This window comes from Truncatella angustata (assembly GCF_020726525.1).
Source record: "Truncatella angustata strain MPI-SDFR-AT-0073 chromosome Unknown BKA67scaffold_3, whole genome shotgun sequence".
NCBI classification, from domain to species: Eukaryota; Fungi; Ascomycota; class Sordariomycetes; order Amphisphaeriales; family Sporocadaceae; genus Truncatella; species Truncatella angustata.
The window spans coordinates 691,851-718,083 of NW_025763383.1; the positions used below are offsets into that span (position 1 = coordinate 691,851).

Sequence of the window (26,233 nt, forward strand, 5' to 3'; positions counted from 1 at the left end):
AGGGTACTTAGTGACATACTTAACCTTAGCTGCTTTGGGAGACACTTTACACGGTCCCCACCGCGTCAGGAGGAGGACGCGTGCTCAACGCGATTTTTAGCAGTACCGAGTAGAAGTACTAAAGTAGGTTAATTGATTCGGGCCCCTCTTCGGGTTGGCGCAGTAACTCTCGATAATTGATCCCCAGATCCTCAGATCCTCAGATCCTCAAATCCCCCATCAGAACACTACATACATCTCTTGTCTCTGCCGCTTTGACCGCATTCACCAAGCCGTCGCCGCCTCGTACAAGGTAGACTGTCAGTCGCCATGGACCGCCAATCCGCATACTCCGTCTCTGTCTTCAGCTCTGCATCCCAGAATGCGGGCGAAGACACGAGGTCGCAAATCCAGGAGCAGCTAGTCAACTTCATCCTGACCTTCAGATTAGACAACAAATTTGTTTACAGGTGAGCCCTGCCCGTCCCACCCCGAAAACAGGGCATCTCAACAGGACATTGGGTCGCTAACGGTGCTGCGTCAGAGATCAACTGAAAGACAACGCCCTTCTAAAAAAGTTCTACTGCGATGTGGACATCGGCGACCTCATCAAATACAACGATGAGCTCGCCCACCGCATGGTCTCTGAGCCAGCCGAGATCATACCTTTGGTAAGCCGCCATCATCCCATCCCATCCCGTCCGTCCGTCCCATAGGCACCGCTCCCCAGCTCCAGTCCATCTGACACCAACATGAACAGTTCGAAGCAGCATTAAGGAAATGCACACACCGAATCCTCTTTCCTCATGACCCGAAGGCCCTCATCCCCGAACACCAACTTCTCATCCACTCGACTGCCGAAGATGTGTCCATACGAAACCTCGACTCTATGACTATCGCCAGACTGGTTAGAGTCCCTGGTATAGTCATCGGCGCTTCCGTCATGTCCTCCAAAGCCACCGAGTTACACATCCAATGCCGAAACTGCATGCACAACTCGGTCGTCCCCATTCTTGGAGGGTTTACTGGAGCCACACTGCCGAGACAATGTGGCCGCCAGAGAGCCGCTGGCGATCCCGCAGAAAAGTGTCCTCTGGACCCTTATTTTGTCGTACACGAAAAGTCTCAATTCGTCGACCAGCAGGTCATCAAGCTTCAAGAAGCACCGGACCAGGTCCCGGTCGGAGAGCTTCCGCGTCACGTACTGATCTCGGCAGATCGCTACCTCACCAACAGAGTCGTCCCTGGCTCCAGGTGTACAGTCATGGGCATCTTCTCCATCTACCAGAACAAGGCGTCCAAGAGCTCTGGCGGTAACGCGGTCGCCATCAGAACTCCGTACCTCCGCGCTGTCGGCATTCAGACCGACGTAGACTCTACCGCCAAGGGTTTGTCTATTTTCAGTGAAGAGGAAGAGCAAGAATTCTTGGAGATGAGCAGACGCCCCGACCTGCAAAACGTCATGGCTGATTCCATCGCGCCATCCATCTACGGCAATCGCAACATCAAAAAGGCGATCCTGTGTCTGCTCCTCGGCGGCTCAAAGAAGATTCTGCCAGATGGAATGAAGCTCAGAGGAGACATCAATGTGCTTCTTCTGGGTGACCCGGGTACCGCCAAGTCCCAATTGCTCAAGTTTGTGGAACGGGCAGCCCCCATCTCCATCTACACGTCAGGAAAGGGCTCGTCAGCTGCTGGTTTGACCGCATCTGTCCAGAGAGACCACTCAACTCGAGAGTTCTACCTGGAAGGAGGTGCCATGGTTCTCGCCGACGGTGGAGTCGTCTGTATCGACGAGTTCGATAAGATGCGTGACGAGGATCGTGTTGCCATCCACGAAGCTATGGAGCAGCAGACCATCTCCATCGCCAAGGCCGGTATCACAACAATTCTCAACGCCCGTACCTCGGTGCTGGCTGCTGCCAATCCCATCTTTGGTCGCTACGATGATATGAAGACCCCTGGAGAGAACATTGACTTCCAAACGACCATCTTGTCCCGTTTCGACATGATCTTCATTGTCAAGGATGAACATACACGAGAAAAGGATGAGCGCATTGCCAAGCACGTCATGGGCATCCATATGGGTGGCCGAGGTCTTGAAGAGCCGGTCGAGGGTGAGATCTCAGTCGATAAGATGAAGCGTTACCTCTCATACTGCAAATCGTAAGTCCAATCAGAGAATGTCTCCTGTGCGAAGACAAAGCTAACGTAGACAACAGCCGATGCGCACCACGTCTTTCCCCCGAAGCAGCAGAAAAGCTCTCTTCGCATTTCGTGTCCATCCGAAAGCAGGTGCACGCTTCCGAGATGGAGGCCAACACCCGCTCGAGCATCCCCATCACGGTCCGTCAGCTCGAGGCCATCGTGCGTATCACGGAGTCGCTCGCCAAGCTCACCTTGTCCCCCATCGCGACCGAGCAGCACGTCGACGAGGCCATCCGTCTCTTCTTGTGCTCCACCATGGACGCTGTCAACCAGGGCAGCAACCAGGGCAGCCGGGAGCTGAACGAGGAGGTCAACCGCCTCGAGACCGAGCTCAAGAGACGTCTGCCCATCGGCTGGAGCACAAGCCTGGCGACGCTCAGGAGGGAGATGGTTGAGGGCAAGGGTTTCACGGAGCAGGCTCTGAACCGGGCCCTGATGATTCTCCAGAGGAGAGACACGATCATGTTCCGGAATCAAGGTGCACAGGTGTATAGGAACGGTGCGTGATTTGGCTAGCATGTAGGCACTTTGTGAGGGATTTGTTTTAGTTGTTTCCGAAATGATGCGCGTTCAACGTCTGGAGTTCCGGGGTCGGGGGAGGCAATCATCCTGGGGACTTGGCTTTATAAGGGATGAGAGTTGGCAGTTATACTCTTGTCAGGACGTCTGTCGTGGTAATACAATCTTCATGATACCAATTGCAATAAAATGTTATACAGTCTTATTCCACACCCAACGCCATCGCCGTACTTGGGAGAAGAAGGAGAAGAAGGAGAAGAAGATGAAGAAGAAGAAAGGGGGGGAGGGGGATTCAAGGGGTCTTTAAAGCAGCTTTAATATTCGCATATCTTGTTGGCTTTTCAAATTTTATTTTCATTTCCCCGTTCCCAGCCTAGAATATCGGGGGGTTCTTCTTTTCTTTTCTAGTTCCAATCATGCCTTCTTGGCCTCCTTGACCTTGACGGCGGGCAGGCTAAACGCCTTGCTCAGCCCGCCCTTGACGGCCTTCCAGAGGCCGTAGTCGCGGTCCTGGCTCCACGTCAGGGCGCCCACCCACGGCTGCACGTTGTAGTGGACCTTGAGGACGACGTCGGCGGTCTCGGCGATCCTACCGCCGGGGTGGGTGATCTGGTACTTGGGGCGCTGGTTGCGGAGGCTGAGGACGCCGCGGGCCGGGTCGACGGCCTTGCCGGCGGCGCTGCGCTTGAGCTTCTTGAGCGTCGCCGGCCCCACGTTGGCCAGGTGGTCCGACGACGGCGCCGTGATGATGCTGTCCCAGATGACGGCGCTGTTGGTCTGGTTCGCGCCGGCGGGCGACGCCCACTCGGCCGTCACATACACGAAGAGCTGCTTCGTGTTCCAGGTGAACAGCGACGACAGGTCCGCGTCCAGCGAGAATTTGATGATGGCGTACTCCTCCTTGCGCGTCGAGTAGTAGTGCGGGCGGCCCTTGACTCTGTGGATGCGTGCGGTGTCAGTGGCGGAGGGTTTTTGCTTCCTTTCTTTCTTTCTTCCTTTTTTCTTCTTCCCCAAAAGGAGAGAGGTGGAAAGAGGAGAGGGACTTACACCTGCACGTTGGTGGTCTTGATGCTCGCGCTCGGTGTGCGCGGGGCGGCAAAGTCGGAGGCGGCGATGAAGGCGGCTACCACGAATGCGACGGTGGTGAAGAAGCCGAAGACATTCTGGATGCGGGTGAGGGAGTTGTGCATGTTCGGTATTTGGCTTCTTGGAGCTGGTTTATTGCTCCTCTGCCTCGCCGCGCAGTGTGTTGGGATCTTTTTTTATGATGGGGGGTTTTCCTAGACCGAGACTGCGCGCATCGGTTTGTTTCATTCGTCGTGGGGTGATGGTAATTTTATGTCAAAAGCTCACGGGAAAGGAGCGTGTAAGCGAAGTGGTAGGTGAAGTAAGGCCACCTTTGGCGTTTGGGGCAGTCATGGTTCAGTACAAGGTAGCTTGTTACTCACAGCCTTGCAGCTCGCAAGCCTGTACATTCAGCCTGCAGCCTGTAGCCCCACTAGAGCTTCAGAAGGTTACATGGTACTTCCAGTACTAGTAGAGGAGCACGCAGTAGAGCGTGTAAACAGACGTTCGTCAGTCGCTGTACTCCGTGTACGTTTTGGCTGCAACGAAGAAATAAAATGCACACATGCATGTTGTGAGCTGCACCCAATGGGCCAGCTCCATTTTGTTCATTATTGGATTCATTTCTCAGAGATCTACATCTACATCTACATAGCCCCTAGAAGCTCATTGTGTCTTGGCCATTGCAAGACCAATCAGCAGGCAGTGTACGATAAATCTAGACTAAGTTGCTGCAGAAGCGTGTGCATGTCGCTGAGCGAGCACCTTCGATGGCTCTGCTCGCCCACATCGACTATAACGTTGACGCTGCCATCCGTCCTCTCCATGCATGTCAACGCAGGTTCACAGCCATGAATCCCTTGCTCAGTTAGCCCATGCACTGCCCGAGCTCCTTCTACCTCTTTCATACAACCACTTGTTGTTCAGTGCCACGCTGCTCCTCTTTCCATTAGCAGGACTGGGGCTCGGGCTGTCAATCCCGGGGCCAAAGATAGATGTGCTTGCACCGAAGCTCTTGCCCAAGGGACTCGGCGACCCTATCGATCCAAAAGACGACCTGCGTGCTCCGTTCATGGCCTTCTGGATAAGTGGACTCCCTGCCGCTGAGAAGATCGACCCGTTCCCCGAGAAACTTCCGTTGAACCCCTCTGGAGGACTGCGGTAAGCCGAAGGGCTTTGTGAAGCCGAGAAACTCCTCTTTCCAGTCGAGCCAGACAGTGACGGCGTCCGAGAATATCTTGGCGGCGTACTATAGACCGAGCCCGGCGTGGGCGGTGCAGAAGAGGGCCCGAGACCTAGTAGCTTCCGTTGCCCAGGAGTAAGAGGGATATCGGACAGATCGTCTTTCGGTCTCACGAGGGGCAACAGGGCAACACCGATATTGAACAGGGGAGCGCATAGGAACAGCTTGTATGCCCAGCTGACAAAGTACGCGAAAGATCCATTTGGTCTGCCACGCGGTAATCAGCATTGGGTATTATTTGGTCGCTGGCTCCGTGAAAGGGCGAAAGCAGGGCGAAAGCAGGGCGAGAGCAGGCCACAAGCAAGGCAGGGCAGGGCAGGGGGGAAACGTACGAAAAGACAATGTATTTGTACACCATCGTAATCAGCGCCGTGGCCGCGGCAATGGCTGCAATGTTCCATGCAATCTTTCTGACGTTCTTGTCGCTGAATGTACTAGCATTCTGCCGCCTGGTGATTTCTTGGAGACGAGGATGTCTCCAGTTGCCGGGTGTCTCTGCAGCAGGGGAAGATGCTGGTTTGCTCGGTGTCGACACCGTCTTCTGCAGAGTCGCAGACATACTTTTTCTGGCTGCTTGGAGCAAGCTAGGCCGACGTGACCGCCAGGCAAGCGAGGTGTAGAAAACCACAAGCAGAAAGGAAGCAGAACTAATCAGTTGCTCCGAGGCAGGAATTCCGCGTCGCACAGTCGACCGGGCGCTTGTCGAGTCGAGTCGAGTCAAATGCGACTTTGTATTGATTATTTGCTGTAGGTTAGTAATCGCTGCGGTCTGGTTAGTAGAGGCGATGCCACAAGGGCAAGGCAACTTGCTGTCGTCGTGGTTTCGTTGTCGGGTTGTCTGCAATGTTGTTTTCTTTCCGAGTTGAGAGGTGGTCGCGAAAACAAGCAAAGAACCTAGCCTAGAATCAATCCATCACTTAACTACTATTGAGACCAACTGCAGTGAGTTAACGTTCGGCCCAAAGTTAACGTTAGCAGGCCAGGTCATGAGCACAGACCCGTCAACCTGAGCCATGCACATAACAAACTGCAGTGGGGTCGGCCTCGGGACCCCCCCCCCCCCCCCCCCCCCCCCTGCAGCCCTGGCGGTCGTCCATCAATTTGGGCAGCGAAGCCCATACATAGTACACACATAAGCCACCCCACTTGGAGCCCGCGTCTCCGGAGGCCAACTACTACTTGCTACCGCTCACTACTGCTTAACTTTCCGATCATAACTCTTCGCTTTCCGAAACCATCTTCACCTATAGTCAGCACTTGGCCGACGCAGACTCGGCCACTCGATCGTGCTGCTTTCATCCATCAATCGCCTTTTCCCCCCCACCATTTCGCCCGTTTCCACACTCGCGTATCTCATCTCATCTCATCCCCCCTCATCATGGGTGTCGGAAGTGTCCTGGGCCAGCTCGATGCTGCTCTCAGCGACCTAGTCGGACAGTGGAACGGCTATTCTACCGGCTTGGCCACCGCCCTCGTCCTCATCATCACATATTCTATCATGACCAGAGTAGACCCGGACATTCATCCAATGCTCCTTGCTCGTCAAGCTCAAGGTTCACCCGTCAGACAAGAAGGCGAGTCTCCCATCTATCGTGGGAACTCGGCTCCTCATGGAATGCCTCTCAACAGCGGCTTGAACGTAAAGCCCCCCGGCGCCTCCAAGTGGTCCATGGGCAAAGACGGTGATCTGAGAGATGTTTGGAGACGGGCCATCTCCGGCACGGAGGACGGTTCCGCCAAAGGTCGCATCTTGACCGTCCAGGGACGCGAGAAAGTAATTGAACACAAGCTCGGTATGATTCTCGCCCATTCGTGCCGCCCTTGATATTTGTTGGTGTCTAATGGCTTCTCAGGGGACATCACCCGCGCTATCAGGTTGGTTGGCCAGCACATCTCCGAACAGGGAGGTAGCAAAGTCGCCATCTATTTGCCTAATTCTGTCGAGTTGCTGGCAGCCCTCTTTGCCTGTAGCTTTTTCAACCTGACTGCCATCGTCGTACCATTCGACGAGTCTCCGGAGTCAATTGTCTCTATGCTCCGGCAATCAAACGCTGATACTGTCGTTACCCTCTCTGGAGCATTCCCTCTGGATGTGGTTGTGAAGAGCTACCCATCCTTGAAGCAGCTCGTATGGGTGGTTGAGCAAGGCAGTAGCCACCTCGACTGGAGCGAGGTTCCTGAAGGGTTTGGTGGCAAGGTCAATGTTTCCACATGGCAAGACATCCTGCAAGATAACCCGGTCACGACTAGTCTCGACCTCCCTGCCGATGAAAAAACACCTGCTGACGTTGTCTTCTTCTGGAAGTCAAAGTCTGCTTCCCAAGAGCAGTTGGTCCAGTTCACCCAGAAGAATCTGGTCGCAGCAATCTCTGCTCAGCTGACTGCCATACCAACTACGCAGCGCCTTTCGCCTTCGGACCTCTTCCTCTCGGCAGCCCCCTTGTCCACCACGTTTCCACTCGTGCTTACTCTCGCAGCTCTTTACTCCAATGCTTCGGTCGCTTTCAACTCCGTTGCTGGGTCCGTTGCAGATATTGTTCTAGCTACCGGAGGCGTTGCACCTACTGTCATTGTGGCTACTCCACAAACCCTTCAAACGACTCACACAGAGTCATCGGGGCAGGTCGCATCCGGAATCGCATCCGCTGCTCATTGGGTCCAGACGCGGAGCCTGGTTCAGAACGGTGCGATGCCAGTCGCCTCTTTACTCAGCTCGTATAATGACAAGATCAGGCCTGCCGTCGGTACCACTCCTGGTAAACTTAGGCTGGTTTATGTGGCAGACTCGGCTGGCACTGGCACTCCTGTCCTGAGCGAGCGCACCATCTCCGACCTGCGGATCTTCTTTGGAGCCAGGATTATCTATGCCCTTGCAGCAGCTCAAGTTGCTGGTTCTGTGGCTCAGACTCAATTCAATGACTACCGTGTCCATGGTAATGGATCTGGATCCCACTTCGGTCCGCCAGTTAGCAGTGTCGAGGTCATCCTCAAAGACACTGGCAGCCACAAGACGTCTGAGGATGGCCAGACTGTTGAGGGAGAGATCAACGTCCGTGGACCAGCGGTCGTTGGTGGAGCCACATCGCTCGGCATTGTTGGCAAGATTCGGGAGGATAATACTTTGGCTTATCTTTGAATACCAGGTACATATGTGGACTAGTCGAATTGACGCAGTCTTTGTGATTGATTGGGTTCATTGTTTATGTAGCAAGAGATATCATGTGCTGTGGAAGTATAAATGAAAGAGCGACATATTCAAGATATAGGTGCATGAGTGACACGCCACAAATACAGCCTTACATTGTGACATTCATCCCCACGTCCGGCACATCCCTCAACATTTCTTTCCTTGCTCTGCTACCTGATTTCTATCCAGATATGTACTGTGCCATTTGTTGCTTCTGTCCTTGGTACCAAATTCCGTCGCTATTCAAAGAGACACAACATTGTTGTAGTGTTATCTTATCATATTAGTTTGCGCTTGCAAACCATCATCAGTGGTGTCCAACCAATCCCCGATGGAATATCGTACAATCTTGTGAGCATCAGAAAGGAAATATTTCTCTTACATCGTGAATGCTTGCTCTATTCGCTACAGACACTTAGACTGAGTTGTGCATGTCATCCAATAGAGTGAATCGTGCTTGCGGTTCTTCAGCCTGTGAATCAGGCCCAAAAAGATCCAAATTATTTGCACAGAATGGACCAATAAGCCAGGGTTGTGCCATGGTTAGGCAGGAGAGGCACAGCTGGGGATATCACAGTGAAGCTACAGTGTTTGGCACTGAAAAAGCAGTTAGAGCTTTAAGGCAAACACCATGGCACCCCGCAGTCTCGTGTCACATTGCTACCAATAAATATCTACCCGAGCTTCTCCCCACGAAACCTGGCCGTCTCTATCTAACAGCCATGGATCTTTGAATACTTGATTGATTCACCCTGCCGACAAGCCAAACCAAGTGCAAGTATGATGGCTTCCATACAGAGTCTTCCGTATGAGCTTGTCTGCATCATCAATAGTAGTCTCCCAGATAAGTCAAGCTCCAATTTTGGTCGATCATGTCGCTTCATCTATGCGACAGTCAATCCTGCACTCTATCGACGTGCCAAGGCCATGATAGGCGTCCTATTCTGGGCCGTGGAAAAGGAAAATATTGGCACGATTGAGAAACTCATTGCCGCGGGCGCTGATACTAATTGCGTCTGGGAAGAAGAGATTTGGCATGATCAACGGGAACCTTTATCAATAAATTACCTGTCACAACCGTTCGGCCCGAGCTATAGAGGCTCTCTTGCGACGAACGTCACTTCTAATGGTCCTGATACATCACCACATACATTAGCCTCCTACGAGGCGCAGTTGATGCAACTTAACAATTCGAGATCACGTAGAGCTAGGCTTGGACGCAACATGACCGCCATCGAGATTCGTCACACACCTATCCATCTTGCCGTCAGATCTGGAAATGGCCCGATTACTGAGCTGCTATTGAGCCATGGAGCGGATGTCAACAGCATTTCCAAGAGAATGTGCGATTGCCGGCCACTGTACCGGACTTACCTTGCGATTGACCCTGAATACGAATGGACACCGCTCCACATTGCCATGTGTGGCAATCGACTGTCAACGATGAAGCTGCTTATGGCTCGAGGCGCGTCCTTCAACGTTGGTTGTCAAGGAAATGAAGAGGTATCCCTTGGAGTTACAGCACTTCATTCTGCAAGTATATTGGGGAATTTATCAGTGCTTGTCGCTGTTTTGCAGCATTACGCCCCCGATATCAACACGCCAGATACTACCGGGCTCACACCATTGCTCTGGGCGTATCTCTCGGAATATTTGGGCAAGACATTATGGAAGGTGATAGAGTTCCTCCTCGAACAAGGTGCAAACATCAACGCTGTTGATGAGCATGGAGACTCGTTGCTCCTGATCGCCTGCAACATCGGCCGTTTTGATGATGCTGTCTGGCTGATCGAACATGGTGCCGATGTCCGTCTGACGGCTCGAAGAAGTGGAACGACAGCCTTACACACTATCTGCAAAGTTACTTACAATGACGCAACCTCCGGGCGCAGTGCATCCCAAAGGAACGCTGTCAGGTTTCCGAATTCCAAAAGATTGGTCCTTGCTCGAACCCTTCTAGAAGCTGGAGCTGACGTCGATGCGATGGATGCTGAAGGAGACGTCGCTCTTGTATCCGCCGCAAGATGCTGCCATCTTGGGTTGATTGAGTTGCTACTCGATCATGGAGCTAATCCCAATGTTCGAGCCAAACGCGATGAAACTGCACTACTAGCCGCATGTAGCACACCTGCGTCAGTTCCAGCATACGTTTTGAAGGATACAGTCGAGCTACTCCTAGAACGAGGTGCTTCGATCCATGCGCAGACCGACATTGGTAAAACCGTCCTAGACGTTCTCTGCGTGTTGAGATCGAATAGTAGCATGTACACGAACAGCGACAGGGAGGTAATTGCAAGCATGGTTCGGACTTTTTTACGGTCAGGGATCCGGCCCATTGGCGCGCCCGGAAGTGAACAGAGCCTTGTGTTGCAGTATTTCATGGGAGGCTACCTTGCGTGTAGCAAACTGTTGATCGAGTATGGCGCCATGCACCCAACCCCTAATGGCCTCAAGAAGATGATTGCACATGCCATCAAATGCGATGACATTGAAGCCATACAATTTGTGCTTTCTTTCGAGGGTGCCAAGAAGTTGATGGCAACCCCAAGTAGACTTGCCGCATCTTTGAAAACGGCAACGGATGGTGTTGTTGAGTTGTTGATGGACAATGGTGCACCCTACAAATACATCACGAAGGACGGGACGAGTTGTCTACATTATGCTTGTGCCAGGCCGCTCCTTAAAATTGACTTCTTTAGAAAGCTTCTCGAAGGCGGCGCGAATCTGAACGCGTCAACGAAGAAAGGCTTGACTCCGCTCAAGGCAGCAATCAAGATCCGTAGGCTGGAGCTCGTGGAATTGTTACTAGAATATGGCGCGGACCCAGATTATACGGGCTCTGCAGAAGTGGCTATCTCGGGCGAATCCTCGCCCTTGGTGATGGCGAGTCAGTCCGGGCGCATGGATATTCTAGCAGCCCTCCTCCGGCGAAGCAAAGATGCCCATAATCCTCTCTGGCAACAAATCTCCAGTGCTGACCCGACCGGACCCGGCAACGCCTTAAATAACGGCGGCCAACAGCTTGCACAAAGACCTGGGGTATCCTGGACTATTGTGGATTTAAAATGAATATAAATCCATGGTTTCGAGGTCTCTGTTGCCCATTGCGCCGGAAATGAGCGACCTTGCGAGCGATTCTCATTCCCCGTAATGCAGGCCGAGACCTCCGCAGCTGAGGGCACAGAGTTTATCAGATTACAGTCTCTTGAAAGGCAGACTCTTGTGCTCTGATTTCCTGAAAGGCTTTTTATAGAACTGGAATGCTTTCTTGCTCAGATACTCGATGATTTCTTTTTATTTGAAATGGTCAGCTTGAGGCGATTTGCGAGTGTGAGAACTAAACAGCTTTCCATTGAGTGTAGTTGTAAGTGGCTCATGTTGTTTATGCAGCCGTCTCTGAAGCCTATCGCTATGAATAGATCATCGTGCATGACTCCCGAATAATCGAACCCTAAATATAGATACGAGTAGGAATTACGAATGTTCCTCGTGCTTCTTGGGCTCGTTTCTTTTTCTTTGGTGGCGGCAGGGTGGCACTCCGCGTATAGGCCAGCGGGAACTTATAACAGCTGACGAATAATTATAGAAAAGATACACCATCTTCCGGACGACAGGGGCCGAACAGCAGCGACACTCAGTGCATCTTCGTGTCCCCGGGACCCCCTCGAACCGGGAAGCGTGTCTGGAAAAATGGGGGGGGGGAAGGAAGCTCATGCCAAACCGCCCATCGCAATCTCCCCCACACAACGTGGTGCTTGCACTCGCTGCAATCGTCGTACATCATCCGTCTTGGCACTCCAGAGGGGAGGGGGGAGAAAATGTTGCTCATTCTTAATTCGACCTCACCTCGCACACGGTATGTATTCCCTCAGCACTTTAGAGGGGGGGGGGGGGGGGGGGGGATGGATGATGATCCCGAGACATTTGATTCCCCACCTACCCCAGCTTTTTTTTGCTTTTGTTTTAATACATGCACATCTTGATTCTGCATCATGAGTCTTCGATAAGGTTGTTTCGCGTTGAGACCCTGTTCCCCCCTTCCTGCGTTGGATGTATAAACACGTTCATGCGCGCGGGCGACGGGAATGGTTATAAGCAAAACTCACCATGGACCAAAATAAAAAGTCTTGGCGAAACGTGGGAGGAACCCGGGGGGAAAAAAAAAAAAAAAAAAAAGTCGGACGGACGGACAGGGCGCATCCTTGTTCTCCGTCGTTCTTTGTTTCGACGTCGATGAATATTGCGAAAGTGAAAAACAAAACACCCCCCCAAAAACAAAAAAAGAAATGTTTTCCATCGGGCTTGTCTTTGTGAAAATCACTGCTATGCTGCTCGCTTTTGGACGAATAGAGAGAGCTCCTGCGTACAAACACATATGCTCCCGAGCCCTTCCAGGTGTGGCTTATAGTCTATTACCGTGGCGCATTACCGACATGCCGATTCGACGGCCGGTTCCTGTACAACACGAAGGCTGACAGATGTGTTAGAGATCAGCAGCTAGAGAAAGGTTAGGGCGTTCCGAATGAATACAACCACTACGATTGAGGAAAGTCTCAGGCAAATGTTCATTGAGCGCAGAAGATTGATGGACAAAGTGGTGCAAGATCATTGAGGGACAGGAGATGGAAGTGGTGAGAACGATTGACTTTTCTAATGTAATCTATAAGCCTTTGTGCGGCAAGACTGGTAAGCCCAAAAGGAGAGCGCAGAATGTTCTAAGTATATACATGAAGTCTAAAAATCCCTAGTTCCCAATAAAAGAGTGTAAAGAAGTGGGTATGCAATATTACCCAGTGATCGGTGGCTTGCGCGACCGAAACATGAATGTTGATCCGATCCCAAGCTCGGATGCGTGGAGGTGGGAAACCTGCACGCCTTGAACGCCAAAAGTCCCCGGGACTCTGTCGATACAGTGTTGCTTCGCTTCAGACACCTGTACCTCCCATGTCTATAGTCTTTTTGTTGTTCCGTAAACCTAACAGTGGTATTGTAACCTTGCTCAACGCACTAGGCGGGGCCGAGAAAGTAGGGAAACGGGGTATCTTCGCATAGAAAAATCCATAAAATCATCATGATCGTCATCGTTTGCAGCGCTCAGCGCGCTCAACGCCAAAAAAATAGCCAGGACGGAGCTTGATGACATATGATTTAGAGCTTGCCAAGGACGAAGTTGCGACCGACAAGAGGTGTGTCACGCTTCTCGGTTGAGCTGGTCTGCGTGCCGAGAGTGCAGTATAACGCGGTCTCGGTGGTGGTAACAGTCTGAACATCGTCCGCCAGGTAGTAGGCAGTGTTGCAAGGGAAGACCTCGCAGCCGGACATTTTGGACTTGGTGGAAGCAGAGTTCTCGCTGGCGGGCCACATCATGTGGACACCATTGTGGTCGCTGGAATCAACGATGGCGGAGACATCGAAGTAGGTGATGTCATTCCAGCCCTGGAAGGTGACCTCACCCAGCATGCCCAGGGTGTTGGAGGAACCATCACACTGAGCGAACCAGTTGCCGATCCACCCAGTAGGGAACTCAACGGTCTCGGTAGCCTGACCGCCAACAGTGATGGAGTTGATTTCCTCATGGCCAATGCTGGGAGTGAAGATAATCTTGCGACTGGTGCTGTCTTGGCTGACGAAGGTGACAGTGTTGGTGGCGTTGACGACCGCGGCAGCGGCGGCGGCGAAAGTGGCGAGCTTAGTGAAGAACTGCATTTTGACTTGAGTTTGTTTTTTGTCTAGAGATCGACAAGAAAGTTTGTATGTAAAAGATTTGGATTTTGGCCGAATTGGTTGGCTTGTTGGTGTGTTGCTGCGATAGCTTGTTGGCACCGGGCTATTGAGAGTATAGAGTACTCTTGAGTTGTCAAATGACTGTATGAAGCACGTGGCTAGATTGAACAAGGAGTGAATCACTAGTCAAAGGAAGGAGACTATAGTGAGAGTGAATGAAAGTATTGATACTGATCAACAATAAACATTCCACACTTGTAGAGTGGGCAACCCCTTCGCTTTATACAAAACAAGAACACGGGGCCTAGTCAGGCACAGGATCCATCCTGTCAGTCTGGACCCTCCATGTCGTGGGCGAACAGTGGGCCACGACCATGGACCTACCGGTACCAAGCTGGCCACTCGACCCATCCAGTACAAGACAACCAAGAACCACACGGCCGGTGCTTCGATGCAGTCCAGGTCCCAGCATTAGCCGGTAGTGTGCTGGCTGACACTCGTCTCGAGCAACGGACGCTTCTGGCTTCCCCAATTGAAGTGAGGGGCAGTAGTCCATGAATCAAGGCTGAATCCACCCAGGAAGCCTGCTCGCTGCATACCTTACCTTCCCTTCGCATACGGTCATGAATAGAAATCAATGATACTAATTAGATGAGAACATGAGAGAGAGAATGTGCAAAAGTTTGTCGATTCTGTCCAAGCCGGGGTGATGCCAAGTCTGATGCTTTCTCATGCTTGCTAAAACCTTGTTGGAGCAAAGTGGTGCTGGATGCGGAACCTCATCTGGTAAGGGAGGCTGTGATGCGATGTGATTGATTTGTGATGGAAGCCAAGTCTCCAGAACCGCGGCCCCGTTGAATGCAGCGGGACCAAAGCCGCGAGCCCACAATGTAACTACACAGCAGCCCTGTTGGTGCGCAGAACAGAGACAAAGGAACAGCGGGATCCACCGACCCTAAAAAGGTGGTTCTGATGTGGTTCTTGAGCTAATGTAACAAAGAATTTCTAGTTGCATCAGAGCACATGCGTGGCATCATTGGATAATTGATCCAATTCGTCAGAAGTGCGAAGAACTTGTTCCTGGCATGCAGGGTGGCGCCGGGTACCTGACAAGAATCCCGCGAGCACCATCAGCCGGTAAAGTGGTTGCATCCAATGACACACTTATTACAACCATCAGGCATGCCGCCGCTTTTTTCTCCAAACGCGCGTTCGAAATGAGGTGCTGACGCTGTGTCTACCCGCTCTCGCCTGAGTCCCGACTTCCGACACGTGTAAAGATCACATACGTCTGCTGGCACCAGGGGCTTTGTTGCGTGGTGGTTTGGGCATAAGAAGGCCCTTGTTGGCCTCGACTGGCTACTTAGTTCTCGAGCGACTGTTTCTCACTCAACGCTGAAATTGATTCTGCGGTGTGAGACCTGACAGCCTGGCCGCCAATGGCGATAGGCTCGCGTCCGGCTCACGTCAGGACAGTTGTAACCCCGCTAGTTATCCCGGGTTTCATTCCGAGTCAAAACTTGGTTTTGCTTTTTCACCTTTTTTTCACCAAAGCTCTCTCTCTAGCAGCGATGGGCACCAAGATAGCATGGCGATTGGTGAACCGCTAGTCGGTTTTCGGCAAGTCCTTGACACTCGTTTGAGGGTTGGTACCAGGATGGAGACGTGGGACTGAATGCCGTAAAGAAAACTCAACAATAGTGGTCCTAAGCTCGTGTACGGTTGACGTAGAATTTACATGTCGCGCAGCCCGTTTCAAAGAGGGGAAATGTTTGCAAAAGTTTTGCAACGAGTGGGCGCCGAGAAGACCAATAATCCTGGAAGGTTCAGCCGGATCCGCGCCAATGCGGGTCTTGGATCGGCTCTAGAACCTCGCTGAGGGCTTGGAAGCCCAAAGCCCAGGTCATAGCCAGCGGATCGGCAGGCACAAAGCGTGGCATTCGCAGGGAGTTTCCACGCTTACCCTTGCCAGCACAAGAACACTCAATGGTTGCCGCTTGGCAACCCGCACGACCATGCACAATGAGGCCACGATTCAAGCATAACCACTTGTGCAGATCCAAGTCATTGCATGCATTAGCCACTTAGAGAGTGACAGAAGTCCTTGACCGAGTCCTTGACCGCCATGACAGAACACCACGAGGCACGCGTGCGGCCAGTGGCGCGATGCGTCAAGGCAATACTAGAAACAGTTTCCTCGGCCGTTGATTTGCGGGATTACCCTTCGTCATAGCGTTCTATGGTGATTTTTGCCGTGGTTCTGGTTCACCTTGTCCAATTCTTGCGGCTCGACGTAAGAGTTCGCCCTCGACAACGTCCTGCGCATTGTCCTTCGATCCGATGACTATAATCGCAGCAGCTCGCATAACAAAGTGACCGGAATATTCCTTGCAACATGCAATCGGTCCCTCTATAGTAGGTTGACCCAGTATAGTCTATAGGGTGGAACAGTGACTGTATGTCAGATGGTACCCCGGGGCCCGGTGAGTGATTTTTAGTAGCGTTATCTCTATCCAGTCAACCGAGACTGCAGGAATTTGAAAAATTTTCGGGCGGTTTATATCATCCGTATGAAGTCACATTTCTTGTCAGCCAATCGGACTACAGTCCACGCTCTGAATCCTCGGAGTTGTAGGATCAGCGCGGCAAAAAGTCCATCCTTGAGAGCAAACAGCCTGGTCCATTTCAATATTGAGCAAAATCTTCGATACCTCGAAGATCTAGCCAACATTCGAGATTTCACATGCATTTGCCGATCCTCAATGCCGACCCGCGGAAGGTTGCTGGTTGGTTAAGACACCTTTCGCAACTCTCAGTTGCGAGGTTGCAAACAGAGACATCAACTTGGACGAAGTTTGCGAAGTTCCTTGGGTCACAAGGGACTACAACGGTTGTGAGGTCCCTAGAAGTTTGTTAGTTTTTGACCGATACATAGAATGCGTGTCTAGATTATCCTACTGAGGAGGGACTTTGCCACTGATTTGTCGTTGAATATGCCGAGCATACACAGCTTGGCCGATTTACCTCCGAGCTGGCAGTCGCCTTTGCGCAACCAGGCATCAGCGATGAAGTGTGTCCACCTGCTGTCATACTTGACTTTATCCTGGTCTCGGGGTAAAGGTCGTTTACTTGGCTTTCCTTCCTGTTACTTACAGTTCCATAGGGAAGCGAGGTGAGGATGTCTATTGTTTCTTGATCTCATCTCAGAATTGGGAGTGACTTCACAAAGCAAAAAGAAGATTAATTAGCTCTCAGAGCTCTAATACGAAAATGTAGCCGTGTTTGCTCGCATTATCGCATGTGTCCTTCACGATACTGGACAGCAAGATTCAATTAAACCGATGTAGAGCATCAGCTGCTACCCCTCTACTCACATCTACTCCGCAGGAAGGCCGAGTTAGGTTTGGTCTGTGTCGTCACGGCTGGGACCTGTGGGACAACCTGGGTCCTCAATAAACAGATCTCTTGAAATAATATGCTTTATCATTTAACAGAAAGTTATCTTCGAATTGAATCAAATACAGAAACTAATTTGAATTTAAATTTAAATTTAAAAATGAATAAAAAACAATTATTGAATAGATGTTTTGTTATAAGGAAGTCTGCTCGCCCTAATGCGTCTATCGATACCAGATTGCGTGCAGAGAGGAACATCTGTAATAAGGTTTCCAGAGTGTATACGGCCAATTAATCAATGCCTGTTTGTGACTACGGATAGATCACTGGGGCCAAACCGTCTGTTCCGGGATAAGTGCAACTTCGTGAATTCTGCAGAGAAATCGAATGTCACTCGAGCGAACCAACAAAATCGACATGGTTACGGGAGTGAATTTATCGGGCGCGGAGTAGGTCATCTAGCTTCCCAAGAGTCGGGTTTGTTTATCTCCACGTATACACGCTTATACACCTCGAGACTTTACCCTCCTGGTAGCGATCGTTACTTGTGTAAGTAATTTGTCGATTTTGAGGAGAAACGTCCTCATGGTTGTTCCCATTGAGTCCTTGTGCACAATCACCTCTTTGTCATTAGGCCTATATTCGACACTGTCAACGCCTGGTTGGAGGCTTAGCCAGGTCGCCCAAAGCATTCTCTCTAACACCAAAGTTCTTGACCATAGAGGTCCGGATTCGGGTGATGGCGCGGTAATTCCAAGGACGACTATGAGGTGAACGACGACGAGTTATTTAGTTCATCTCGGCTCCTATAATGTTCTGCCATGTTATAGGATCCCCGCCTGAAACTCGCGGAATATCTTATTTCTAATGAAATATATTCATGCTTCTACCCATGCTTGAATTTCTCGTTTGCGCAAGCATGTAACGAATCGTAAGATAGTGTCTGCGGGTCGTTCTAGGGCTTGATATATACACGCCCTTCTCGTCGACTTCAACTCCGTGGTTGTCGTTAGGCACCATGTTTCTCATGTCAGACTGGCCTGTATATGTGACAAGTTGTGTGATTACGAGAAGTGAGGTGCTTTCAGACATCTAAAAGTTGACGCACTGTGATGTGAAGGAGATATTGATTTATAGGTAGACCCATATGAACCAAGTTAGTCCCAAAGGTATTGCAACGAATGGGCACTGGCTAATAATATTTATTCTTTAAAGCTCCTGTAAGTTACCAATTCTATCAATTCTTTTTATACGTATTATTCACCTAGGTTAGAACATAGCAATTATTATTATTACACTGGCGGTCCCACATACTGATCATTCCACTGTTCTTTCCCCCTTCATCGATCGTGTAGGTGGACGACCATGGGCATTCGCCACACCACTGCACATCTACCAGTGAGAATAAGTTGCTTAGTACTGACAAAGACAGAGTTCCTAGAAGGCTGGGCTGCTCAAGAATTTCATTGTAGTTTCTCTACGAGTTTAAGAATTCCACCACACTCCAAAATGCTAAATTTGCGATGGAGAAAGTTCCTGATCTCCTTAAAACTCCGCTGTTGGGTGGTTTCGCAACCGCAAATCATAACTCTCCACTATCAGGCAATAGAGCCAGGGCTAATAGGGATCTTTATCGACATATCTGTCTAGCTATAACCGGTGTAGAGATCGAGGATGACGGTAAATCCTACAGCGACGGCAACGAGGACAGGCTGATATGTCGCAACCTTGGAGGTGTTTGGTAGAGAATACCAATCCAATGCGGACCTGGGTCAGGCACATGATAGAAAATACAGGGGATCCCAAGTTGGACGGCCTGAGGACAATGGTCGGGTCGGTATGAACTCTGGTGAACGTGGGTTATTAATAATGGCACTCCGGCTCACAATTTTATTACAAAATCGAACACAAGAAGCCGACGGCATGGAATCGAGAAACAATGGACAACAGTTAGAGGAACCTCTTATTATAAGCCTGCGTCAAGGTGTAACGTACGTGACTATCGAGACTATATTGGTTCGATTACATGGCAACCTTGAACAAGTACCTCAACTTCAAATGCTGTACATTGTACGATATGTACTCATTATACTGTAGATAACCTCCCTTATGGTTGGGATTATCCTCAGGTTTCCCATCAGGCTGTGATGAATGTGTCAGTCACCAAATTGCAAGCCCACAAACCCCCAGTTTGTTGGAAGAAACTCACCATTCTAACTCCCTTCAGTGCAGAGTTCACGCAGCTAGCATCCTTCCATTTCGAGTAACCAAGCTTGCCCACGCCCTTGGTAGCAATGCAGTTGTGCTTCTCGGCCTGTTCCGCCGCATCAAAGCTTCCAGAGTCGATCTCATACATGGGGTTGCTCAACTCCGCCTCGACGAGCAGCAAGAGCCCAACACCGCCGCTCAGGGAAGCCGTACAATAGTTGGCAGATTTGGACGAGAGATCGGCAAGGTAGACACCCTTACCAAAGGCATAACCATTAGCGGGCGCCTCGGGCGGCGCAATGCGCAGCCCTTGCGAGAGAATGCCACCAAAGTTAGTGGTTCGTGATCCATGCCAGAGAAGCAGGCGGTTGGAATCCTTCAGGATTTTGGTGCTCTTCTCGAACCTGTCGTGCTCGCCAGGTCGCTCGATACGGAATATATCCTGCAGTCTGTATCTCAAGCCATGGCCAGCGGCACTCGAGTTAACGAGGTAGTCTGAGAGCTGCTTGTACTCCTTCGACTTGTGGTCCAGAGCAGCGAATTCCTTCAATCCTAACTCCTTGAACCGCGAGTCCAGCAGATTAACGGAGGCACCGTCCTTCGCTTTATCGTTGGCCCGCATGATGGTGTTGGCCACCTCCATATCTGTGAGCGTGTCGAGCATAGCAACCTCCTTGCGCAGAATATTATCGTTGTCGATCATAGGTGGACGGGTCCGCCCAAAAGCATGAGGAATGGTCGAGTAGTACTTGTTAGTCCATTCCTCGATTACCTCGTCGCGGTCTCTGCTGTACTTGTTCCGGGCAAGGCTCGGGTGTTTGATCAGGCTGGCAAGTTCTTTGAGCTCCTCGAACCCCTTTTTGAGGGTGGCCTTGCCAAGCTTGCCCAAGGGCAGCTTATCGGCATTGTAGCCGATTTCTTCGAGAACAGAATTGAAGTGGTTTTCGCTGTATTGATGTTAGATACGGTTTCAGTCTAGGCGAGCACAGTTTGCACTTGAATATGAGCTCCATGAGCCTCTGTGTGGGCATGTCGAGCTCGCTCTTGGTCCGCTTGGCATCGCCGTCCGAAGCGGCCGCATTGTCCCCGTCAACCCCGTCATCGTCGTAGGCCCTTTCGACAAAAGTGTACTTGCTTGCTTTAGGTTCATTCATGCGATCCTCCCAGGCAAGACCGGTCTTGCTTTTGAAGCGTTTCTCATACTCTGTTTCGGCTTCATCCAAGTCTGAGAAATCCACTGTCTTGACTTGACCGGTTTCGCCTACCCTGGAGCAACGGGTCAACTCAATTGTCTTCTCTGACGTAGTGTCAATAGCGTTGCCAAGGGTGCATACCTTCCCCATCGCGCATGGGTATAGTAGGTATCATTCTTGTCGTCTACAAGCAGTTGTAGCATATAGAATTTGTTATTGTTACCCGAAACATTGCTCAGGTTCAAGGAGGCGTCCCAAGCGGTTCCGTCATCGTCAATGTAAACACGAACGTCGCCTTTTCAGTTCTCAGCAATGTTTATCACTTGCTTTGTATTCAACTTACCGGCTTCCTCGAAGCCTTCGTCAATTGGAATCTGAGGCTGTGTGGCCTTGGCACCCTTTGTTGTTTTCTGCTTCTTGGTTGCGGTGGCTTTTCCGCTTGTCTTGACTCCTCTCTTCCGAGTTTGGGCCATCCTGTACTCAAGAAATATGTCAACCACACCGTGGAAACGTGTGTATAGTAGGGATGAGGGCAGTGAATCAAAACTTTTGCCAAAATAGTTGACGGGGGATTATGGACTATGTTGCATGCTTTATACAGCTCCCACTTCACAGATATTGAACATTATACCAAGGCAACAATTGCCCCAGCAAAAGCTACCTTCCCGGCCGCATAATTTGATTGCATCATAAGTCTCCCTCGACTAGCCGTATCGCTGCAGCGGAACACCACGAAACTGCGGGCTGACGTCGCATATGGCTTGAGCTTGATCATGTTCTGCTTCTAAATCTCTCCAAATCCTGGCTTCTGCCTGTTTTATGCAAAGCTATAGGGCTGAGGATTTTTGACCAATGTGCAAACACAGTAGTGATCGACTTATGCCTACCGTAAGTCACAATTTGACGATTGGCTGCGCAATGCGGAGATGGTGAGCCAAAAGTCGAGGCAAGGCAGAAGTCCGTTGGGGTCCAAAAGTTCATGTGCTTTCGCCGTTCTTTCGCCAAAAATGGTAGGATTGCCCTTCCTGAACAAAAAGACACAACTACGTCATGATTGAGGACTCAAAGCTTGTTAATGTTGTTACTTGTAACGTCACTCAATCTGTCTGCAGGAGGCTCCTGTCGCGCACAAAACAAAGCGCTGGCCTGGCTGGTGGCAGACTCATAACCGTTATGGGCTGTACACCTAGACTAGGGAGATTTTCCTGACATGGGGAGTCCACCATACAGGTACACTACTTGAGCGACGAGTAACACGGACGGTGCCTCGACGAAGGCGAGGTCTGTTCTTACGAACGCTATATACGGTGATACACCCCCCCTCAACTACGCACGTTGGACAGGTGAAGCGAAATGTAGATCTCAAAATGAAACGACATCGACACGGTGTAAAATCGATGCCGAGATTAACGACGGATCCATCTTCCCAGATATTTTACTCTTCAAGCTACTTCCGTAATACACGACGCAAGGCGCAACACCCATCGAAGGGGGTGCTGCATGGTCTGGAAGGCTCGTTCTATCTGGGGAAGAAAGGAGGAAAAGAAAGGTATGAAAATGTTAGACAGGAAATTTCGTATTTGAAGGTAGCTGGATGGATTGACGCACAGACCATCCGCATCTTACCCAGGTTAGCTCTCTTTGAGTCGAGACTTTGCCTTGAGCATTGCTGTGGCTGTAGCTGTGGCTATGGCTGTAGCTGTGGCTGTGGCTGTGGCTGTGGCTGTGGCTGGAGGGATACAATTGGAGATGGAGAGGCTGACTTTCCAGATGGTCTTGATTGGCCAAGGCATTTACCGAGGAGCCGACTGGTTCCGTCTTAGAGACTCGAGGACATCGTCGAGAGCTTCAATTCATTGACGGCAGCTTCACTAACATACCGAATTGACGAACCACTCTGTGAGGTACGGGAAGTTTGTCAAAATGATTGGCTCAAGAGTTGGTGTTTCGGCCATGCGCCAGGGTAAGTCGGTCACCAGCTACCACTGGACACTCTGAGCTGCATCATGCCTGGAGATATTGTCGTCTCTGCTGGACAGCCTGCAGGCCACACACGGGGCGAGCCTTGGCCGGACTGGAGACAGAATCCCGTCATGAGCTGCACAAGATCGCTCGAGGACTTGTATCAGATGCTAACACCCTCGTAGTCGCAAGGACCCCCAATGCCGCCTTCTTCTCCCAGAACCTGCCTCGCCTGGCATTGGGCATGCAGGCCAGGTGAGTACATCTCAAACAAGACACACACGATGAACAAGAGCAGCCGACTGACGTTGCCTGGGCCCTTGCCAGAACCGTGAGCACCTCGAAACTTTCCGAGGCCGACGCTCAAGCACTCCTCGCCACCCAGCGCCAAAGCCGACCCGTCGCTCCCCATCTGCAGATCTACGACAAGTCCCAAACGTGGTTCGGCGGCTCCATCTGGACACGTATCACCGGCTCCATCTTCTCGGGCGGTCTCTACACCTTCAGCGCCGCCTACCTCGTCGCCCCCCTCTTCGGCTGGCACCTCGAGTCCGCCTCCATCGCCGCTGCTTTCGGTTCCCTGCCTTACGCCGTCAAGGGCGGACTCAAGTTCTTGGTCGCCTGGCCTTTCGTCTTCCACGGCATCAACGGCATGCGTCACTTGACTTGGGATTTCGCCAAGGGCTTCAGCAAGCCTGCCATCAAGACCTGGGGTACCGCCATCTGGGGAGTGAGCATTGTTTCTGGATTGTACCTGGGTTTCTTCTTCTAGAGGGCGAGGCAGAACGATATAAGGGAAGGATGGACTAGCGAAAGACGAGATAGACGTACATGGCTGAGCACGTTCTTCCGTGACGAAACTCGCTGTTATGCAATCAATGCGCCTGAAAGATAACGACCACATCGACTGCGTCGGGTTGGGCAGAGAAACAGGTGGGGGAGATTCTGTATATGTTGTAGAATTACATGATTCCGATGAAATGCAGAGGGAACTGAGAGTTATACCGCGATCGACCTTGGCTACATGTATACCTACCATGGTAGATGCCGCACAAATTGTACTATGTTTGTTTACCGTGATTTGCAAACTATCGTAAGGATTCCATGATACATATCTATAGTTAGCCTGAGATCAGGTGAATGTTTCTGTGATGACAGCAAAATACAAGCACGTGTCAGGTCGGGTCTATTATTCAAGATAGCATGGAAGATGTACCTCGTCATGCAAATCTTGTATTTGATGTGCATATAAAAGATCAAAGTCTAGCACATATGATGCCTAAGTTTGGTCCAGACTACGGAGACTAACTCAGGGCGACTAAAATACAAACCCTCAGCCTGTTTCCTCAGACCCCTAATGATGTCTGCTCTCATGTCGAACGCCATTCGCCTAAGCCGATGCAATTTGGTGCCTTGGGGTATAAAAGAAGGAGAATACCACAGCGTGAAAGACAAGCGCCTCCCTCTAACCCAAATGCCATATTTTCCTGAGGGTGTCCTCTCCTCCAATTTTTGGCCATAGTGATGCCACATGTCGTGCTTTTTAATTCAGAAGCTACGAATCAAAGGACCATGGGTTATAGTCTGGTGGATGAATGCGCAATTGCTAGTGCGCATTGAAGGCTCGGGCATCTAGGACAGTCTGGACAAGTCTGTGATCTCCCAACCTTGCCACTTTTTCTCCTATCAAGTCTCCCAGGAAGTCCTTCAAGTCCGAGGACTCACGGTCGCTTACGCCGTTGACACCGTTAGCTAGGAACAGATCCTGGTCCGGGAGCATTGTCCTGATAGCTTTGATGATGGCTCCGAGAATGGCTTCCAGCTCGATCTGGTTGTTGTCTGAGCTGCTATCCTTCAGCTTCTGCAGCATGCCGTCGGAAAAGTTCTTGAAGTTTTGCACAGCAAGAACCCTGATTGCTTCAGGCCCACCAGCGGCGGAGAGGCCGAGTATTGCACCGTACCAAACGGACGCAGGCATGTTGATGTCGAGGAAGTGCTTGAGACATGTGCGGGTTATCTTTGGGCGGAGCATCTTGTTAGATGCTGCGTACTTTTGGCAGATCCGACCAATGAGACTTGCACTGAACTCGCGCAACTGATAGACTTCGTTCAGCCAGTCCGAGCCATTCTCGTTGCCCAACTTGCGGCCAAGCAGACAGGTGAGAACAGGGGCTGATATGGGACTAGCATATGGGTCTAGGTAGATCTCCGGGTTCTCGACTAGAGCATCCGTCAACTCCATCATCCGGCGCAACACGAACAAGTCGTCCATATGGTGTGTGACTTCATTGGAGATGAAGTTGACAAAGTAAGGCACGAGCTGATGGATACCAGGATCCGACTTGACCGACTCCAGAGCTGCTGCGCGTAGCTCCTGGGCCACAGCTTCAGGATTGTCATCCAGCAGTGCGGATTGGACCTTTTCGAAGTAGAGGGTGAGCTCTGTGCTGATGATATGTTTGACAGCAGGCCGAAAGCTGGCTCCCTGGTTGCCGGCAAGAGCTGGCAGAGCAGAATTAGCACCAGGTCCTTTGGGGAGGAGCTCTGTTGATCGCGACTCGTTGCTGCTGGGGTTCTGAGGAATGGTGGGCTGGACACCTTCGATGGCAAGCCAGTGACCTGTGGGTAGGCAATCAGTTAGTAAAAGCAAAAGACAGCGGAGATTGTCTTGGTCAGGGCCAAACATACCAGTGAAGTTGCTATCCCTAGGTACTTTTGGGAGGGGATTGTTGATCAACTTCTCAAAATCTACCTCCTCGTCCTCAATGTAGAAAAGCGGCTGACCGGGACCGAGACTTGCTTCTCCATATCTGACAGGCCTGGTGCTATCATACCCGTAAAGAGGTTCGACATCGAGAGACTTCAAGGCTGATCCAATGTCTTGTGTTGTGAGTGTGGAGCGCTTTGCTGACTTCATGAAGCGGAGTGCCTCAATGATGACCTGGCCGATACGGTACTCGACGTCCTGAGCCAATGTGCGTAGAGCCTCCTCGTTGAGGCTGCCGATACCCAGTGACTCGGCGACATCCTTCACGTTGTCGGGGTTCCAGAGCAGAGCTTGGTCCTTCTCTTTCGTCTTGGCTCCAGCTTCCTGGGACACGGACGGGCGAGCGGCGCTGTTGGATGCCATTCTCGGTGTTGAGGGTCACAACTGGTCCGGAAACGAGGCAGTGGCAGGTAGCGATACGCTGAAATGATATTGTATGGTTGGTCTAAACTAGAAGGACCGTCGCAGCAGCTCTCGTCCACGTGACCGTTCAATGAGAACCGTGAAACTGGGCACGCAGAAGGCTTTACACGGCGGTGGTCACTCGCACACGCCGTTGATTCAGATTGCGCAAGAGCTCGACGAAAGGGAGTGTTGAGGTCGTGACAGAAGTCGGTCAAGGCGGGGTGACTTTGATTCAACTGCGCATTGGACTCGACGGGACTGGACTAGATGGACATCGCCAATGGTAACTCTTGGTCAATCGCAGTGGTGCGGAATCGCCCTGTGGTGTCGATAGTCACAATGATGATGTTGAGGATATTATTACTGTCACCGGCTCG

The 26,233-nt window shown here is 51.1% G+C and overlaps 9 protein-coding genes across 9 annotated transcripts; 4 read left to right on the plus strand and 5 right to left on the minus strand.

The window, feature by feature from the left end:
- The first annotated feature begins 40 nt into the window (after nucleotides 1-40).
- On the plus strand, nucleotides 41-3,029 carry BKA67DRAFT_559546 (DNA replication licensing factor mcm5). The gene is made up of 4 exons (XM_046102407.1): nucleotides 41-449; nucleotides 524-650; nucleotides 740-2,145; nucleotides 2,202-3,029. The coding sequence occupies exons 1-4, from the start codon at nucleotides 310-312 to the stop codon at nucleotides 2,692-2,694; spliced, it is 2,166 nt and encodes a 721-aa protein (XP_045959391.1). The 5' UTR covers nucleotides 41-309; the 3' UTR covers nucleotides 2,695-3,029.
- Nucleotides 2,882-4,215, minus strand: BKA67DRAFT_559547 (signal peptidase-like protein). Its single transcript, XM_046102408.1, has 2 exons — nucleotides 3,754-4,215; nucleotides 2,882-3,643 (listed from the first exon to the last, which is right to left on the minus strand). The coding sequence occupies exons 1-2, from the start codon at nucleotides 3,894-3,896 to the stop codon at nucleotides 3,121-3,123; spliced, it is 666 nt and encodes a 221-aa protein (XP_045959392.1). The 5' UTR covers nucleotides 3,897-4,215; the 3' UTR covers nucleotides 2,882-3,120.
- A 165-nt stretch (nucleotides 4,216-4,380) lies between these two features.
- Nucleotides 4,381-5,970, minus strand: BKA67DRAFT_644667 (nuclear pore complex component-domain-containing protein). The gene is made up of 3 exons (XM_046105856.1): nucleotides 5,825-5,970; nucleotides 5,347-5,776; nucleotides 4,381-5,221 (listed from the first exon to the last, which is right to left on the minus strand). Exons 2-3 carry the CDS (start codon nucleotides 5,571-5,573, stop codon nucleotides 4,636-4,638), a joined length of 813 nt encoding a protein of 270 aa, XP_045959393.1. The 5' UTR covers nucleotides 5,574-5,776; nucleotides 5,825-5,970; the 3' UTR covers nucleotides 4,381-4,635.
- A 422-nt stretch (nucleotides 5,971-6,392) lies between these two features.
- Nucleotides 6,393-8,150, plus strand: BKA67DRAFT_591655 (uncharacterized protein; the record flags this gene model as incomplete). Its single annotated transcript, XM_046104745.1, has 2 exons — nucleotides 6,393-6,807; nucleotides 6,868-8,150. 2 exons carry the CDS (start codon nucleotides 6,393-6,395, stop codon nucleotides 8,148-8,150), a joined length of 1,698 nt encoding a protein of 565 aa, XP_045959394.1.
- Nucleotides 8,151-8,566: 416 nt separating this feature from the next.
- Nucleotides 8,567-11,473, plus strand: BKA67DRAFT_226915 (ankyrin repeat-containing domain protein). The gene has a single exon (XM_046095606.1). It carries the CDS (start codon nucleotides 8,982-8,984, stop codon nucleotides 11,268-11,270), a length of 2,289 nt encoding a protein of 762 aa, XP_045959395.1. The 5' UTR covers nucleotides 8,567-8,981; the 3' UTR covers nucleotides 11,271-11,473.
- A 1,539-nt stretch (nucleotides 11,474-13,012) lies between these two features.
- BKA67DRAFT_226897 (uncharacterized protein) lies at nucleotides 13,013-14,068 on the minus strand. The gene has a single exon (XM_046095605.1). The coding sequence runs from the start codon at nucleotides 13,905-13,907 to the stop codon at nucleotides 13,350-13,352; it is 558 nt and encodes a 185-aa protein (XP_045959396.1). The 5' UTR covers nucleotides 13,908-14,068; the 3' UTR covers nucleotides 13,013-13,349.
- A 5,193-nt stretch (nucleotides 14,069-19,261) lies between these two features.
- BKA67DRAFT_227062 (poly polymerase catalytic domain-containing protein) lies at nucleotides 19,262-21,344 on the minus strand. The gene is made up of 5 exons (XM_046095607.1): nucleotides 21,066-21,344; nucleotides 20,864-21,017; nucleotides 20,526-20,795; nucleotides 19,531-20,476; nucleotides 19,262-19,463 (listed from the first exon to the last, which is right to left on the minus strand). Exons 1-5 carry the CDS (start codon nucleotides 21,193-21,195, stop codon nucleotides 19,344-19,346), a joined length of 1,620 nt encoding a protein of 539 aa, XP_045959397.1. The 5' UTR covers nucleotides 21,196-21,344; the 3' UTR covers nucleotides 19,262-19,343.
- A 1,151-nt stretch (nucleotides 21,345-22,495) lies between these two features.
- On the plus strand, nucleotides 22,496-23,787 carry BKA67DRAFT_559566 (uncharacterized protein). Its single transcript, XM_046102409.1, has 3 exons — nucleotides 22,496-22,685; nucleotides 22,870-22,939; nucleotides 23,012-23,787. Exons 1-3 carry the CDS (start codon nucleotides 22,646-22,648, stop codon nucleotides 23,454-23,456), a joined length of 555 nt encoding a protein of 184 aa, XP_045959398.1. The 5' UTR covers nucleotides 22,496-22,645; the 3' UTR covers nucleotides 23,457-23,787.
- A 503-nt stretch (nucleotides 23,788-24,290) lies between these two features.
- On the minus strand, nucleotides 24,291-25,814 carry BKA67DRAFT_591659 (TATA box binding protein associated factor; the record flags this gene model as incomplete). The annotated part of the gene is made up of 2 exons (XM_046104746.1): nucleotides 24,291-25,303; nucleotides 25,373-25,814. The coding sequence occupies 2 exons, from the start codon at nucleotides 25,812-25,814 to the stop codon at nucleotides 24,291-24,293; spliced, it is 1,455 nt and encodes a 484-aa protein (XP_045959399.1).
- Between the last annotated feature and the right edge of the window lie 419 nt (nucleotides 25,815-26,233).